At 42.9% G+C, this 16170-nt stretch overlaps 1 protein-coding gene across 6 annotated transcripts in view; it reads left to right on the top strand.

The window, feature by feature from the left end:
• PLPPR5 (phospholipid phosphatase related 5) overlaps nucleotides 1–16170 on the top strand; it is an 82641-nt gene that overhangs the window by 34130 nt on the left and 32341 nt on the right. For all 6 annotated transcript variants that reach the window (XM_057402783.1, XM_057402778.1, XM_057402780.1 and 3 more), the window contains 2 exons: nucleotides 4788–4920; nucleotides 7113–7363. In XM_057402783.1, coding sequence (XP_057258766.1) covers nucleotides 4788–4920; nucleotides 7113–7363 — 384 coding nt within the window. The remainder of the gene's footprint in view (nucleotides 1–4787; nucleotides 4921–7112; nucleotides 7364–16170) is intronic.

Genomic DNA, 16170 nt, shown 5'->3' with positions numbered 1-16170 from the left:
CGCCCATGCAACTGAAATGATAACGATTTGCCTAGAGATGCAGAGAGCATCCCCCAGATTTTTAGCTCCAGTTCCCAGCTTCCCTTCCTGACTGTTAAGGAAGCATGAGGAAGTTCATCCTAGAAAGAAAGGCAGCACTGTGGACTGCCCAAGATGCACATTCCCCAAAGCAACAATCCCTTGCCATGTTGTTTCTTGACAATGGCCTCACAAAACCCTTGTTTAGGGTTCAAGTCATGCCAATACGAGAGAGACACAATAAATGACAAGTCCAAAGAGAAGTTGCAGTGCACAGTATTGTCAGCTCTTCTTAACTTGGATAAATTCAGAACATGGATGAGTATTTAGTGGCCTTTTTAGCGCAAGAGCTGTTTTTCAGCGTTACTCATCCAAGTGGTTGCTGTAGCTACAGCATAACCCTGAGAATTGGCAGAGAGGGAGTCGTGTGCTCTACCACGTTCCTTGGCCCCTATGAACGTTTGTATGCCCAAATCTTTAGGTGTTATCTGGGAAGATCTGTGAATGTTTGTGCAGAAATTTCATTGCTCATCCCAAGCAGAGATTATCAACCTTAAACTTCTGGATTGATCTTGTTTAAATGCATGCCTGTGCCCTCAGATAGCTTATCACCCAAATGAATGTTTGATTTTTCACTTGAATCCCGCATTTTGATAGGCAGTAACATCATGCATGAGAAGGCAATCCATACAATAAATCTTATTAGGATTTCAGAAGTACAGATTTTAGGTCATATATTTATATAGGTGCTAGCTGTTGTAAACCATGCTTGACACGAGGGGAAGTTTGTTCAGGGAGCCAGTTCACTGGAAAATCAACAAGGTCAGAGTTGCTCTGGCGCTGAGGTTTGGGATGAGTCAGGGTTGACATTTCAAGTTGAAAAAGAGCTTGGAATTTCGAACCCAGTTAAGAGCATACTTGATAGATGATTTTGGGAAGGACAGATTCGGTTTCCGAATTGACACGCAGTGTTAAAACTAAGAACAGCTTGCCTGAATTCAGGAAAATGACTAATACAGAGAAAACCTGAACTTATTTGGGAGGAAGGAATCAGTGTAGGGAATGAGTGCTCAACGCTGTAAGTATCCTGCGTGGAAAACAAGGAAAGGGGGACCGGCATTGGGTGGTTGGCAGTGAATGTATTATTACTGCAGAACCACCATGGAAATCACTCAGCTCATATATGAATCAGGAGCTAAGAGGTGAAATAAGAAGAAATATTAATTTTAGATCCCATTCCTCCCACTGTTCCTGACTGTTGAATGGGTTGTCACATCGCAGACAGGATGCGATTGCCATGGAGATGGATACGAGAACTTTTCCTGGAATTTAGATTCTGCTGCGTTAATATTTCTTTTCTGTGCTTCCATGAAAAGAAATGATTATCTAAAGGCTAGTTATGAAGGATGTATTAACAATAAATATCGTTATATAGGGTGATTTTTATGGTGTTCCTGTTACGCTTTATACTGTGTACCAGGTCTAAGGGCCTTCCCTGCTGCTATAGAGGGAAGCTGTAGTAGATCAAGGGCCTGATCATCACCCATCAGAGCTTAGGCCAGTGCTTGTAGGGTGATCATTCTTGTCTTATTCCTTCTTGTAACAGTTATATACACTGTATTTTTATCTAAGGACTGTGAATATAATTCATATGTATGGTCTTTAGAAAATCAAAAAGCCTGCAACTTGTATTGTTAGTCTTCAGGTGAAAATTGCTCTTTTCATTATACTTTACATGCTATAATTATATATGAGAAGGTTTTTTCAGCCTTGGGGATAGATGGCCTCTGCTTTTAACAGCTGTTAAAATATCTGTTAAGCTAGGGATTTTCATACAGATAATGCTTCAGGAGATACATACAGTGATCTAAAGTAGTATGACCGTGTTAGAATAAGGTAACAGACGCTTCTAATACCTTCACTTCTTCCATTGCAAATTCTGTTTCTGTAGCTGAGCTTGTGTAGCTCTGTCCAAAAGTTGATATTGTCAGAGCTGTCAGATTCTCCATAGCAATTCTTCACTGTCAGGTTTGGCATACTGCAAAAACTTGTTGCCCCAAGACTTGGTCAAGAGGCATACAAGTAATCCTGTTCTATTAAATGGCATTTGTTGACTGGCTGCAACTTGCGTATGTAGTGGAAGGGGTTAATGGTGGTCCCTGTGCTGGGGGAATGCAGAAATTGTTCCTTCCTGGAATATAGCAGGCACATGGATTATGTTAATGGGCAAGAAGGAGATTGCTGTCCCTTTCTGCTGCCCTGTAGAGCTGATTATTGCCAGTAGTGCCGGAAAGAAGAATTGCGCTAGGAAACAGAACCTCTCCTGGGACTTAGGAGATTGAAAAAGATTTTCCTTTCATTTCTGAAGCCTCAATAGGCTGATGACTGAGATAAGCAGTGCTTGTGCTGAAGGATGGAGGAGGAACAGTTGCCAGTGCAGAAAAACACAGAACCTGTATGTATTGCCAAATTCCAGAAGGATTCTATCAAAGCCAAGCCACAAAATGATAGAGATGAATACCTGTTGTGCTCAGTGGCATATCCCACTCTGATTACTGCTGAGGGTAGAGCACTAGGCCTAATATAGCAACGATTTTGTCTTTAGCCAAGTTCTGCATCGTTCTGACCCTTGCACCTCCGTATCCACTCTGAGGGTATTTTTGCTCCACTCAGAACTTGAACACTGCTCCCTCCTGTTCCCTGCAGCAGAGCGTTTCCTTCATCCAGCTCCCCATCAAAGACAGCGGACTGTAAGGAAGGACTGCTGCCAGCAGCACAGACCTGCTGAAGGTGGGTTGCTGCAGGTTTGGAAGTGAGGATCTCCTTTCCTATAGCTGAATGAACAGTTCTCCTAACTTCCCCACCTGCCAACAAGAAGACCTGTATTCCTAGATCAGCAGATCCGGACTCCACTCAGAGCTGGAGAGCTGAGCTTCCTGGCACACTTGCTCTTGGTGTTCTTGCCTAGGTTGAGCACTGTATATCACAGATGCTTGACGGTTCATTATTCCAGAGGAAAGGAGGGTGTTCCTATGACTCTCAGTGAAAACAGTAGTATTTCAGTTCTCACCTATATGAATCTTACTGGAACTGGGCTTGTGTTTATTTGTTTTCATGAAAGCTGAAGGGATCATTGGGCTGAATTCTCCTTATTAGTGTCAGAATGATGACCGTGATTTCAAGGTTATGTTTCATACATGTACCCATCATTTGCTGATAATAGATGAAGGAATGTACTTCAGTATGCTAAAATTTGCTTGTACTAAAGTAGAAGGAGGATAGTTGTTACTTCAGGTATTGACATTTGGTTTTCATCTAAAAATGCCACTAGGATCTAAAGCCGGTCTGAAGTAATGGATGATGCCTGGTTCTGTAACAAACTGGCTTTTGCTTTGCACATGCTTGCCACCACAGTGATTTTTGCTATTTGTGCCTTGTTATGTGTAAGAAGCACTTTCTTCCTCTGTGTGTCACGATTTAGCCCAAAGTCATCTGTGTAGATCTACAAATAAGTAAGGCCATTAATCATATTCTTCCTGTTGACAACAATCTGTGCTTATGAGCCATCACCCATAGTTGTTCTACATCTTGGTTTTGGGGGTTTTGTTGGGGTTTTGTTTTTGTAACCAGTGCTGTGTGTAGAACTGTTCAGACCTATTGTCATCTATGCAAAGGTTTCTCATTTCCTGCTAGGTCAAAGGGTTAGGAAAACCTGGGCACTGAATGAAATTTGATGGCATTATTTCTTGTATAATATGTATAATATGAAGACTTTCAGTTTGATGGTCTTCATTACTGTTCATCACAGTGTGATGTACCTAGCAATAAGCTTTCCTGGTTACTGGAAGAGCCTTGCCTTTAAGTCCCACAGTGCATCAGAGTTGGAATAAAGTGGTCAGTATCTGACCCTTCTGGTCCTTTTAATCATGCCTACTGTAAAGCTTCATTGTCATGGGTTTAGGTAGATCCATGCTTAGGGCTTGCCTTTGGCTAATGAATCTCAATACCGTAACTATCATAAGGAAATTAAAGGTCATGTTTTCTTGCACATCTTAGAGGGGATATTTTACATTCAAATTCTGTACTTTTCCATTTCTTTTCTTTTTTGACAACTGGAATGTGAATGATCTACAGAGAACTTTATTCATTTTGGTGTCGTGAATGTGAACCAGGCCATGCTTAACGTTAAAATATCAGTGGTGACACTTTGCTCAAGCGTGAGGAACAAAGCTAAAGCCAGACCTGATAAACTGAGCTGACAAAATCTGCATCAAACCCTGTTAAACACCTCCTGGCAAACCAGTCCTCTGATGTGAACAGGAACTCTGTTGTGATTTGCTCCTGTAGACCCTATGGTTCAGAATTCAGAGCCCTGTGAAGTGCTGGGTGTCAGTGAAAGCCATGTGGGAACTGAAATGTTCACCATTTCCCAGGGTGAGGCCTTTGCTTTGGTCCACATCTTGTGTGTTGTGTGATCTGATGGTGTTGAACCGACAGATTTCTTTCTCTTTCCCCTCATTCTGGAAACTCATTTATGTTAATTCCAAGTCTTGGTTATAGAAGTTTATTCTCTTCTAATGCAAATAAAGTAAAGCCATAATGCATGTTTTCCTCATAAGAAGATTAACATTTGGTTCACTTATGTTATCTTTTTGTGCTGGTTTGGTCTTGTTTCTGTAAGATGCGATAGCTATCTCTGTAACACCAGTATGTTTGACTTGCTGTAACCTGATGTACCATTTCTCTCCCCTTTTTTCTCCTTCCCTAAGATTATCGTTGGAGAAACTGCAGTGTTTTGTCTACAGTTAGCTACAAAGGATTTTGAAAACCAAGAGAAAACAATATTAACTGGAGACTGTTGTTATATAAATCCACTGGTGCGCAGGACCATCAGATTCCTTGGTATGAGCAAAACTAATGCTTTCCTTTTCTGAATGCTGACAGTGATCGGTTGTGTCGTAATTTTGACCCAGGGAGAATATTCACATAGCCATACACCATTTCATGTGTAGTCTTAACTCAGGTGCAGCGAGTTCTCTCCTTTTGGGTAGCAACTGAAGCTTCTTGGAAGTTGGGATAAAGACCAGTTGCAGAAGCAGCAGTAAAAAGAGAAGAAATTGGGATCACAAGGAGGAGTAACAACCAGCAGGCCCAGAGAAAGGAGATATCCTTGTGCCATAGCTATAGTTGATAGTTTTCTTTTGGTTATGCACACACATAGCAGACAAAGTTGAAGACATGGGGGTGTTTGAAGCACAGTTTAGGTACTTTCTGAGCCTAGAGATTATTTTACAGTCCCTAGTAGAAAACTGAACAAAGTCTGTGCTCCACTGAAGTTGGCTGTAACTCTCCCCTTGACCTTAGTATATATGTCATCCTTTCAACTTAGCTCATTGTAAATGTGTTCAGAGGGAGAAGTACTGCTGCTCCAAATGGCTGTTGAACATTCCCGGATGCTGCTTTTCAGTACGTGCAGGGCTGCCATAGCAGGGCTCACTGATGTTTGCTGATGGTTGTATCTAAGCAAAGCAGCTGGAGGAAGGAAGCCTTGGGGCATCTAATCCTCCTGCGTGCCCCAGTCGCAGGGGAAAGGAGGGGATGGGCAGCTGTGTCTGTATTTGCAGTGTTTGTGTAACAGCTGGGCCTGCCTTTGAGAGCCCATTGCTTGCTGGACTGCTAAAAGTCATTAAGAATCAGACTGTCTTGCATAGGTCCAGAGGAGGTGGGGGGTGATGATGAGGAGCTCCTCCTGCCCCATTTGTTCTGTGTGCAATCAGTGCCCTCGTTTCCTTCCCATTTGGTGGGCTCTCCTTGCTCACAGGAGTTAAAGCACTGTTGTACGAGATGAGGCATCACCACCCATTGCGCTCACACCAAGTGATGGATGTGGCCACCTATGGTGGGGCAGTGCACACCCTCAGGGCTTGCTGAAAGGGCCCTTCTGTGCAGCCACTTGGCCAGGCACAGTCCGCTGCTCACCAGTGTCAAGCAGCTCAAAGTGAATTAATGTAAGTGTGATGCTGCTGACCAGCCAGGATCTCGGAGCTCATCCACAGTCCACCCTCCCTTTGCTGAGGGAAACAACTGGCCTGTTAGAAACATGCATGTTTCTGTGGGATCATGTCTGCTGTGGTGTACCTCTTGGAAGAGCCCTCATGGTGCCCTGTGTAGTTGGGAATGGCCAGAATTTACAGTGAGTTGAAATATGGGAAAGGTAAAGTGATTTGCCCATGGAAATCCATGAGGAAATCTGTAGCTCAGGTGGGATTTGAGCACGGAGCTGCTGACTTTGCCTCCCAGTCAGGGTGCTGTGTTTGCATTTTGTTCTAGAGCTCATTTTCTGCTTCCAAAAGAGTAGGAAGGGACCTCATCTGTTTTCTTTTAAGTGATCAGATACATTCATTTCCATTCTAATGAATGACTACATGTGTTTAATGTCTTGCTGATAGGTCTCAGAAAACAAACCCTCTTTAGCATAAGTAGCTCCTCCGATATACAGATCTTTAGCTCGCTGTGTTGATCTTGTGATTAATATGCTCTGCATAGAGATGTACCCCGTAGCAGGCAAGATGAAGACAACTCATGCATGGCACTATTAAATTATTCAGTACTTCAGCTTCTTTACAGCTGCAGGGGAAGAGAAAATGATGTCCAGTCTGTGTTGTGACTTTTCAGGTTACTTCTCCATCGTGGCCTGGCTTCCTTGGTTCTCCAGCAGATTTATAGGGTGAAGAATTTGCCTCTGTCACTCTTGTTCAGTGAACATGGGTGAAAATTAGATACCAGTATAGCTAGCTATCCTGAACAAGGGAGATCCGTGCCTATGAGGCCTGGGGAAGCAGGCTGCTTGTACAAGAGCTGAGCATGCTCCTCTGAAGGGTGCAGAGACATCAGGTGTGTAGGTACATGCAGTGTGGTTGCTGTGGTTGTGAAGGTACATCTCCAACATGAGCCGGGATCTTTAGGGTATGGTACGTGTGAGGGGTTTTCGTGTTCTTAAATGGAGGGAGCTGGTCTTTACAATGATAAATCCTATAATATGTTGCCCTGGAGTGAAATTGTCACTAAATGTAACTCTTTGTTTCCCTCCTTAGGAATTTACGCATTTGGACTGTTTGCTACGGACATCTTTGTAAATGCTGGACAAGTAGTAACAGGGAATCTTGCACCACATTTTCTTGCACTTTGTAAACCCAACTATACAGCACTTGGATGTAAACAGTATACACAGTTCATCAGTAGCGTACATGCCTGTACTGGAAATCCAGACCTTATCATGAAAGCCAGAAAGACATTCCCATCCAAAGAAGCAGCACTAAGCGTATATGCAGCTATGTATCTGGCTGTAAGTATATTGTACTATTTAATATCACTGTATTTGTTGGGAGCAAACAGCTCACAGTGAGGGGAGGAGGGAGGAATGGGGAGAAGATGCAACAGCTGTTGGCTGATTTTATGTGTGCAAACCTGCTATGAGTTACTGTGAGGCCTTGGAGAACTTGATTCGTTGGACTTCATTCTGAGCATCACACACGTAGTGGTTCTCTGAGCTTTGAAAGCTAAGGCAATGCTGAGAGAGAGATAATTGTCCAAAAGGGGTGAGAGATTTAGGATAACCAGGTTTGTTGGGTGGTAAAGAATAAGGGTGAGGATTGCTTGTGACTGGTAGTTGTACCTCTCCAATTTTAAATCAGTACAGATTAGTAGAATTGCACATTCTTTGGTGGGGTAAAGCAGAAGAGTGGGTGTATGTAAGTGTCTGATCTCTGGAGGTTTCCCCAGATCCGTGTATGTCTCTGCATGCCAGAATTGGTATTTACAGGTACCTCAGTGCTCATGCAAAGTCCGTTTGGCTCTTATTCTGCAACGAGGTGGGCTACAAGACAATACAGCTCTTCTTCTCTCTGATACAGGGAGTGATGAGCAGGGATGGGATAGAAGGTGTTTACTAGCTGGTATTAGAAGTGGTTTAGAGGCTACTGAGAACTGTGGGGAGGCAGAGTGACTAATGAATCCCACAGAAGTAGCTCTGTGCCTGGCTCAGTTGGGAGTGCATGTCATTCTAGTCTTAGGCAGAAGCATGACTTGTTCTCAAGTAAACAGCACGTGCCTGTGGGAGTCTGTTCCCTGACCTGTGCTTCTCATTGTAGCCCTTTGGATGGGCTGAGGGCTGCCCTAATAGTGTCAGTGGGAAATGAGACAGTGCGTAACTCTGGCCAGCCTTATCCTCTCACTCAGTTCATAGAATCATGGACTGGTTTGGATTGGAAAGGAACTTAAGATCGTTCAGTTCCAACCCCCTGCCACAGGCAGGGACACCTCACACTAGAGCAGGTTGCTCCAAGCCCCTGTGTCCAACCTGGCCTTGAACACTGCCAGGGATGGGGCAGCCACAGCTTCTCTGGGCACCCTGTGCCAGCGCCTCAGCACCCTCACAGGGAAGAGCTTCTGCCTTAGATCTAACCTGAACTTCCCCTGGTTCAGTTTGAACCCATCACCCCTTGTCCTATCGCTACATTGGCCACCTCTCCGGTGTGTTCAGTTTCCTCTGGATCCCATCCCTTCCCTCCAGCGTCTTGACCGCACCACACGGCTCGGTGCCATTACAGACACCTTAATCCCACTGTCCACGTCTCCGACCAAGATGTTGACCAGGATTGTACAGTTATTGCATGATGAGCAGAAAGGTCACCACAAACAGCATTCCATGTTATTGCAACACAGAAGATGAACTACCAGAACAACACTGATGCCATCTTCAACCAGCTGGTTTTAATGTAAACCAGAACATAAACTGAGTATGTTATTCTGGATTACTGCAATAGTTGTTGCCTTTAAGGAAGGCTAATTGCTCTTCAAATTGGGTTGAAGAATTTAAATGTTACCTCATGCTCCTGTTTAGTCATCTTCCATATAGCTTTGTACCAGCTTTGGGATCTTTAGTGCCCTTTGGCCAGATGCTGAAAGGAGCAAAACTTGGAAGTAATTAGTTTTGAAATACTGCCTTTTTATTAACCCAACATGTATGAATTCTTTAGCCTGGCAGACAAGTCAGGATTTTAAACCAGAAAATATATGACCAGGAAAAAACCCCAAACATAACCACAAGCAAGATCCAAGTTTCTAGAGTGTGTATTTCTACCTCTGATTGTTCCAAACCCAGTTCTCTGATCCAAGTGTGGAGAAGCAATAAAGAGTAATAGGAGGAAATACAAAGCAGGAGATACAGAGAAGTCAAGGTTTTGTAGGTAATCACAAGAAGAACTTTTTATTGCTTTCACTCTTGGCAGGGTGGGAAGAGACAGAATGGTTCCTTGTTAACGTTTGAAAGGTTGGATGGGGCTTAGAGCAACCTGCTCTAGTGGAAGGTGTCCCTGCCCGTGGCAGGGGTTGGAACTGGATGAGCTTTAAGGTCCTTTCCAACCCAAGCCATTCTATGATTCTATATATGGATGTGTGCATATATATATGCATATATATATATGTGTGTGTGTGTTGCTTTTGAACATATATTTAATGAGCTGACTTTTAATTCCTGATCAATCTGGAAACTGATCCTTGGCAACATGGCAAAGATCCCAACCCCATCCACAGACTGCCAACTCCATGAACTTCCGAATATGGTCTTAGAACCACTTGCTTCAAATCTGCAGTACTGACAGTAACATTTACCAAAGGTTCCTTGTGAGCAATGTCTATTTAAGAGATTTGGATCTTGAGTTAATACAAGCAAGTGCTATCTGCAAATAAGAGATGAGCAATGAACTTCTAACTTGAGGCAAGTGTAAGACTCCTCATAGTATTGTCTTTATTTGGGGAGATATCTAAGGCTTTGCTTCACTGAAACATACCTCTAAATTTGGCAAAAACTATTTTAGACAATATCCAGCATTCTTCATTTTAGTTGCTCCTATTTTTCTCATCCATCTGTAAAGTTGGATTTCCACTGTTGCCATGAATCATAGTAACCGAAGGAAACCAACTGTTCAGCTACTGCAAAGCAGGAAGGAAAAGAGTATTAATGCATTTTAAAAATAAGAAGTAGGCATTATCTGTCAGTGGTAATCAATGCCTATAGTATCTACAGCTTTTGACATGAACAAGAGTATGCAAACCTTATGCTGTCTGTAGTCATTGTAGTTAGCAGCATCAACCATTAGAACTGTTGTGATCTGTCTCGTGACTTTATACACAACACTGTCATAATTTAACTAAAGCGCTAGAAACTGCTCTCAGGACTTATGAATTCTTATACGCTGCTTAATAACTGCTATTATGTATTAGCTGGGTTGTAGCCTGCAAAATAGGTCCTTGATGCAATATTGGCAGTCCTTAAGATTTTTAATCCTATTGCATGGTTGAAGCTAAAAATCAGGGAAGGAAGTTCCATGTTCCTATATTTGGGGTCATGTCCTTACACTGTCATTTTATCAGGATAGCTGGCCCTGAATAACAGCTTCCTCATCACTGTTCTCTTGAGTAGAAGTTTTAAAGAGTACCCTGCTCATTGTGTGAGCCGTGGTACAACAGTTACTGAGAGCACAGTCACATATTAGCTAGGATTTCATGAACATGGAATCTCTGGTACAAAATGCATGTTCTTTTCGGTTAGCAGAAATGTTTGGAAGAGAGGGAGGGATTGTTCCTGAATCCTCCCTGGGCGTTTCAGCCAGCTGTGCACAAAACACCAGCTTAGAGCCATAAACAGGCAACAAGCTGATCTTGCTGGGAGTAAACAATGTCAGACTTATGTGTTTTCACTCATCAACCCATTTAGAAGCAAAGCCTATACTTTATCTACTAATTCCCCTATCTCGTTCCATCTAAGTGCAGCCAGGTCCTTATCTCCTGGCATCTGTGCACATTGTCTTGTTAACAATAAGCTCCTTTTTTTTCATCTAAGTTCTTGAGTCTTCCCCTTTTTCCCCCTCCCTCCTTTCAAGAGTGGGTGGCTGCTATGGTAACTCTGAATTCCTCTCTTGCTCAAAGTACAGCCTTTTGCCAACAATTGTATTCCTGTCTTCTTCAGGCTTTCAGGATTATTTTTCACAGGGTACCACAGTCTTCAAAATGAAATGTTTTAAATCTCTCCCAGAATGTCCAACTGGGCTGGATGCTACTTGGATTTCTCCTTAGGTGGCTGCCCAACTCATCTTAGGTCTTCTGTTTGCTCTGTTTTGCTTGAGTCGGGTTAATAACTTGAGTGCATCTGCTTTCATTTCCTCTCAGCATTGCAGTTCACCCTTTCTCAGCTGGAACAACATCTGCTAACATAGGTATTAAGGAAAATACTGCAAGTTTATAACATAGAATATAATTGGATGTGCCACACTTTGATAGACGTAAGCGGACACAGCCTGGACAGTTAGAGGTCTATTCTGAAGCAGCCAATTATGCACATACTTGTTTTTTTTCCACAACTGAGACATAGAAATGAGAAGTCATGAGTCTTTTTTTTTAGTAGGATTTCTAAAGTGATATATGAAGATTTAGTCACTCTATTCCCATGGATTGAATTACAAGACTTGCGACTAACAGCAGCCCTTTGTTGTTGCAGACCTAGGGGATTGCTACTTGGAGTTTAGGACAAATCTCAATTCATTCTATGAAATCTTGCTCTTTTGTTGTTTTATTCTTATTGCAATGGACAAGAGAAGTTGGCAGCCAACCTCTGTAGGCTGATGTTCGAACTCAGTGCTACTGCCTACATTTCAGTCCTGCTTTGGATTTGTAATGACAGAGGGGTAGGTTTAATGTCTTCATAATTGACATAGCCCTTAGCTCTGTAGCCTGCTTATGTGGCTTTGTAAATGTGAACCCTTTCTTCAGCTGCAGCCTCAGGCAGGGCTAGCAGGTAAAGCTGACATTTTCCTCACTGCAGAGCTCTTGTTGGGGCTGTGATCATCTTTCTGCAAGGTTCTAGCTCCTGGCATTCTGCTGTATCATATTTGCTGTTTACTGTGTTTATAGGTCACTGGGAAAAGACAGCAAGGCAGTGTGGGTCACAGTGCTGGCAGCCTGGTGGCATTCTGCTCCCTGTCACTCCTTCATCCAGCCTTGTCTCACCTCTCCTTCATCTTGAAGTGCCTGTTTGGGCAGCTGGTGGAGAGGCATGACAGGCCTTTCTTTGATAAGCTTTAGGGAGTGTTCAGGAGGAAAAGGAGCAGCAGAGGCACCTTATTGTAGAGTCAGCTTTGTTGTCCATTTCCTTCAATTTCCAGGAAATTGAAGAATTAACGGATTCTCTTGGCTGCTTTTCAGGGGCAGTGTTAGGAATGGGGAATTTCTTTGCAGTGTCTGCCACAGCAAATGAAAGTGTCCCTCGACACTGCTTGTACAGCATATATCATGGGCTTCATGTATTGGATGTATTAGTTACTTGCCAGCTGGATAGTAAACTAACATTGCAGGGATTTATCTAAAGACATTGGGGTATTCCCTGTCAGTCAATTCTTCATTACAATTCAGTTTTGCTCAAGATAATGACCTCTGGAGACTGAATTAGCTTTAATTAGTATTTGGATGTATCTTACAGTCCTGGTACATTGAAGGATGCTTCTTTCCTTCTCCAGTTGTTTAGAGTTACAGCTGTGGGGAACTCCTAGTGGGAAACTTTATAGTAAGGTCCAGCATTTATAGAGCTTTCTTTTCCCTTTGCCAACCCTGACATTGAAAGCACATCATAAAAGCAAAACAAAACACGACAGACCTTATATTTGTAGCGCTGCCGGGGATAGGTGCCTGGACCGTGATTCCTTCCTCTTCCTGCTTGTGGCTTCATGAGTCACTGTTCTCTGCCCACTAATGGACTGGTCTGTCTCTTTGACAGTCCCCCAGACCATCTGCTTCAGGGAGGACTGAAATAGCAAGCACAGAGGGCATCTTTGTACCTGCATCCCTGGGCTCCAGGCTGTTGGAATCATCTAGGAAAACTAACCTCCCTCCTGACTGGGGCAGCCAGCCTGACAACTAGCACTGCTCTAACTAGAACAGGGCTCTGGGACCTGTTACTTGTGTGTTTGTGGGCACAGGCATTTGTGTTGGTGAGCATACTTGACATACACGTCCTGTTCTCCTCTTAACAAGTTTTGGAATGATTTTGGTTGCACTAGGTTTAGGACATACTTCATGTGAGTCAGACGTGCAACATGACGCTTCGAGAAGCTTTCCCACTACAAGCTAAATTCCAACACTGCGATTATTCCTTAAATTGTGACCTGAGACAGTCATGTCAGCAGCCTCAAGTTAAGGGTAGCTTTATCTTTGGGGTGCTGGTGGTGATTCTGACTCTTTCAAATACCTGTTTTCAAACACACTTCCAGTAAAATTGTTCTTTCGGTTTATGAGGTTCTCTGAAGATTTCACTTTCCATCACCTTGAGGATTGAAGGACAAATGTGTTTTCCTGAAAATCCAGTTAATATTGGTATATAGATGATCTTAAGGTCTTTCCAACCCTAACCATTCTGACTCTATGCCCCTATAGACAGATCAGATAACATGCACCTCCTTACATGGCTCTCTGCCACTGTCTGCTTGCTGTTATCACCTTTTATATCTATTCATACTAAAATCTTACTTCAGGAAGAAGGAAAAGCAATAGCAGAAGTTCGTCAAGAGAAGCTTCACCACTGACCTGATGTCACAGGACAATGTGCAGACTGCAAAATCAATTCCAACTACTGTATCGATCCTTGACTTTACATACAAAATCTCTGCTGTTGGTCTTGCATTGGCTAATTCCAACAATTTCTTTGATTAGATTCTTCCTCTCCCAGTTTCTGTCCTTAAAAGGAACTGAGACAGATTTGTAAAGATGGACTTGTAATGATGGACTTGTAACAATGGACTTGCCATTCCTTCTCACTCATATTTTAAATCACTGAGCTACTTTCTTTTGTTGATACTGCATTTAATATTTATGAAAAGTAAGAGAGGAAAAATGCTGTCATCTTTCAAGATGTTTCTTTGCCGTCAGTTACTGATTGTGCTGGTTTATAGCTTTCCTTCCAGCATCAAGAAGAAAATAGCTGCTTACTTATATTTTATTCTTAGTGCAAATCAGATCTTTGAATGAATTGACAGTGTTAATGTATTGTACTAGAGCTGCAAGGGGTGAAGTTTAAGAATAGACATCTATGAATCCTGCCTTGGAAAAGTCTGCATTTGCTGTGTAGAGTTTTGCAAATGTACAGAATTTTCACTTTCAGGAAAAGTTTACCCTGTTTCTATTGATTCTTTAATAATATCTTAATTTAATACTATTATTACTGTCAGTGGTGTCTGTTCTTTGAAGAAAAGAACTGAGACAGGGGAAGTTCAGGTTAGATCTAAAGCAGAAGCTCTTCCCTGTGAGGGTGCTGAGGCGCTGGCACAGGGTGCCCAGAGAAGCTGTGGCAGCCCCATCCCTGGCAGTGTTCAAAGCCAGGTTGGACACAGGGGCTTGGAGCAACCTGCTCTAGTGTGAGGTGTCCCTGCCCATGGCAGGGGGTTGGAACTGGATGAGCTTTAAGGTCTCTTCCAACCCAAACCATTCTGTGTTTCTATAAAAGAAATGTTACCTGTGCTGACAGAACTCCCAGGTTATTTTCAGTAGTGGGTTGGGCATGACAATCTTGACTGCACATATAGGAAGGGAGTCAGCAAATGGAGGTCTTTACTACTCATATGAGGCACAGCCTAAGTCTGCTGTTGTTTCTGCTCACTCAGTGCTTTGAGTAGGCATTTGAGAGACGTGATTGACAGTAAAAAGATCGTGAGGATTTTCTGCAGAGCACTTTCCAGGTTAGCTTTGAATGAGAACTGCTGAAGTTTGGCTGGATTACTGCAGAATCAGTGCTTCACACACATCTGGTTTGACTTCATGAGAACTGAGATCATCTTCTTGGGTGATGAGCAGTTGTTAGAGATAACTGAAATGCATCACTGAGGCCACTTAAAGTGTCAGCCTCCCCAAACTGGATTTGAAACTGGGTCGTCTTGCTGCATATTCAGGATATTAGACTATTTTCCCTAGCACCAGATGTTCTAGGAGGTTGTGTGAATGTGAATAATAGTGGTAGTATCCAGGGATACAAGGAGACTCACTAAAATAGAGGGTTGCTGAGTAACTTGGTGTTCACTGCTCTGTGCCACGTAGAAAACCAGCTGCAGTTCTCTTACCAGCGTTCCACATGATAAGAGTAACTTACTGAGGACAGCCTGAGAAAATATGAGGAGCTAAGATAAAAGGATAGTCAGTGAATGGAGAAATGCTGTTTCTGAAATACTCTAGGAAGAACAGAGGAGCTGTGGCTTGGACACCCACCCCAAAACTCACCCCCAGCCCCAGCTTTGCTCTGTCTGCATTAGTTGAAACCTTGCTGCTAGTTCGCTGACTATCACGTAAGGTGCATTGAAGGTGTTTGTATTGCAGTAGTGGGTGATTATAAGCTAAAGCTGTGATTTTAAGCTTAAGCATTGATTTGTCCTCTAAAACATGGAGCTTCTGAACAAAAATTGCTGTCAGACGTTACTTCTTTCAGACAGCTTCCTGCCTCCTTCGCTTAGTTTATGATAACTGTAACCATGCTTCCCAGACTTCTTCTTGACTGGATTATTGCAGCACCTCATAATTCATTACCCAGGAAATGCAGCTGCGTTTCGGACAGTACAGAAAAAGAAAGCATTGGCCGTTTGTTGGCCCAAAAGGTACTGATTCTTCATTGCAGATTTATAGAATCATAGAATAGTTAGGGTTGGAAAGGACCTTAAGATCATCCAGTTCCAACCCCCCTGCCATGGGCAGGGACACCCTGTACTAAACCATGCCACCCAAGGCACTCCGTATCTGTTTCCCTTTGCAGTTCAAAGGCACAGCATTCCACACTTGGGAGCATCCAGTGAAACTCCAGAGAAAATATTTACATTCTTCGATCTAAAAACTTCAACTCTGTGAAGGTTTTAGGGATTTCAGGGGTCTAATTGCAGAAACATCTTTTTTTTTTCCCTCAAAATCTTGTTAGTTGAAGTATAATTCATCAAAAGGGGCAACTTTCAAGCAGTTGTAATGCCAAGATAGAAGAAAATGGAAATTAAAGATTTGGTTTTCATGCGTGTTCAGCCTGGAGAAGAGAAGCTGCGTGGAGATCTCAGAGCAGCTTCCAGTGTCTGA

The sequence above is a fragment of the Pezoporus wallicus genome, unplaced genomic scaffold, assembly GCF_028554395.1.
Source record: "Pezoporus wallicus isolate ANWC-B61680 ecotype Strahan unplaced genomic scaffold, APGP_CSIRO_Pwel_v1 contig_8333, whole genome shotgun sequence".
Taxonomy (NCBI): Eukaryota; Metazoa; Chordata; class Aves; order Psittaciformes; family Psittacidae; genus Pezoporus; species Pezoporus wallicus.
This window is presented reverse-complemented; position numbering and strand designations above follow the sequence as displayed.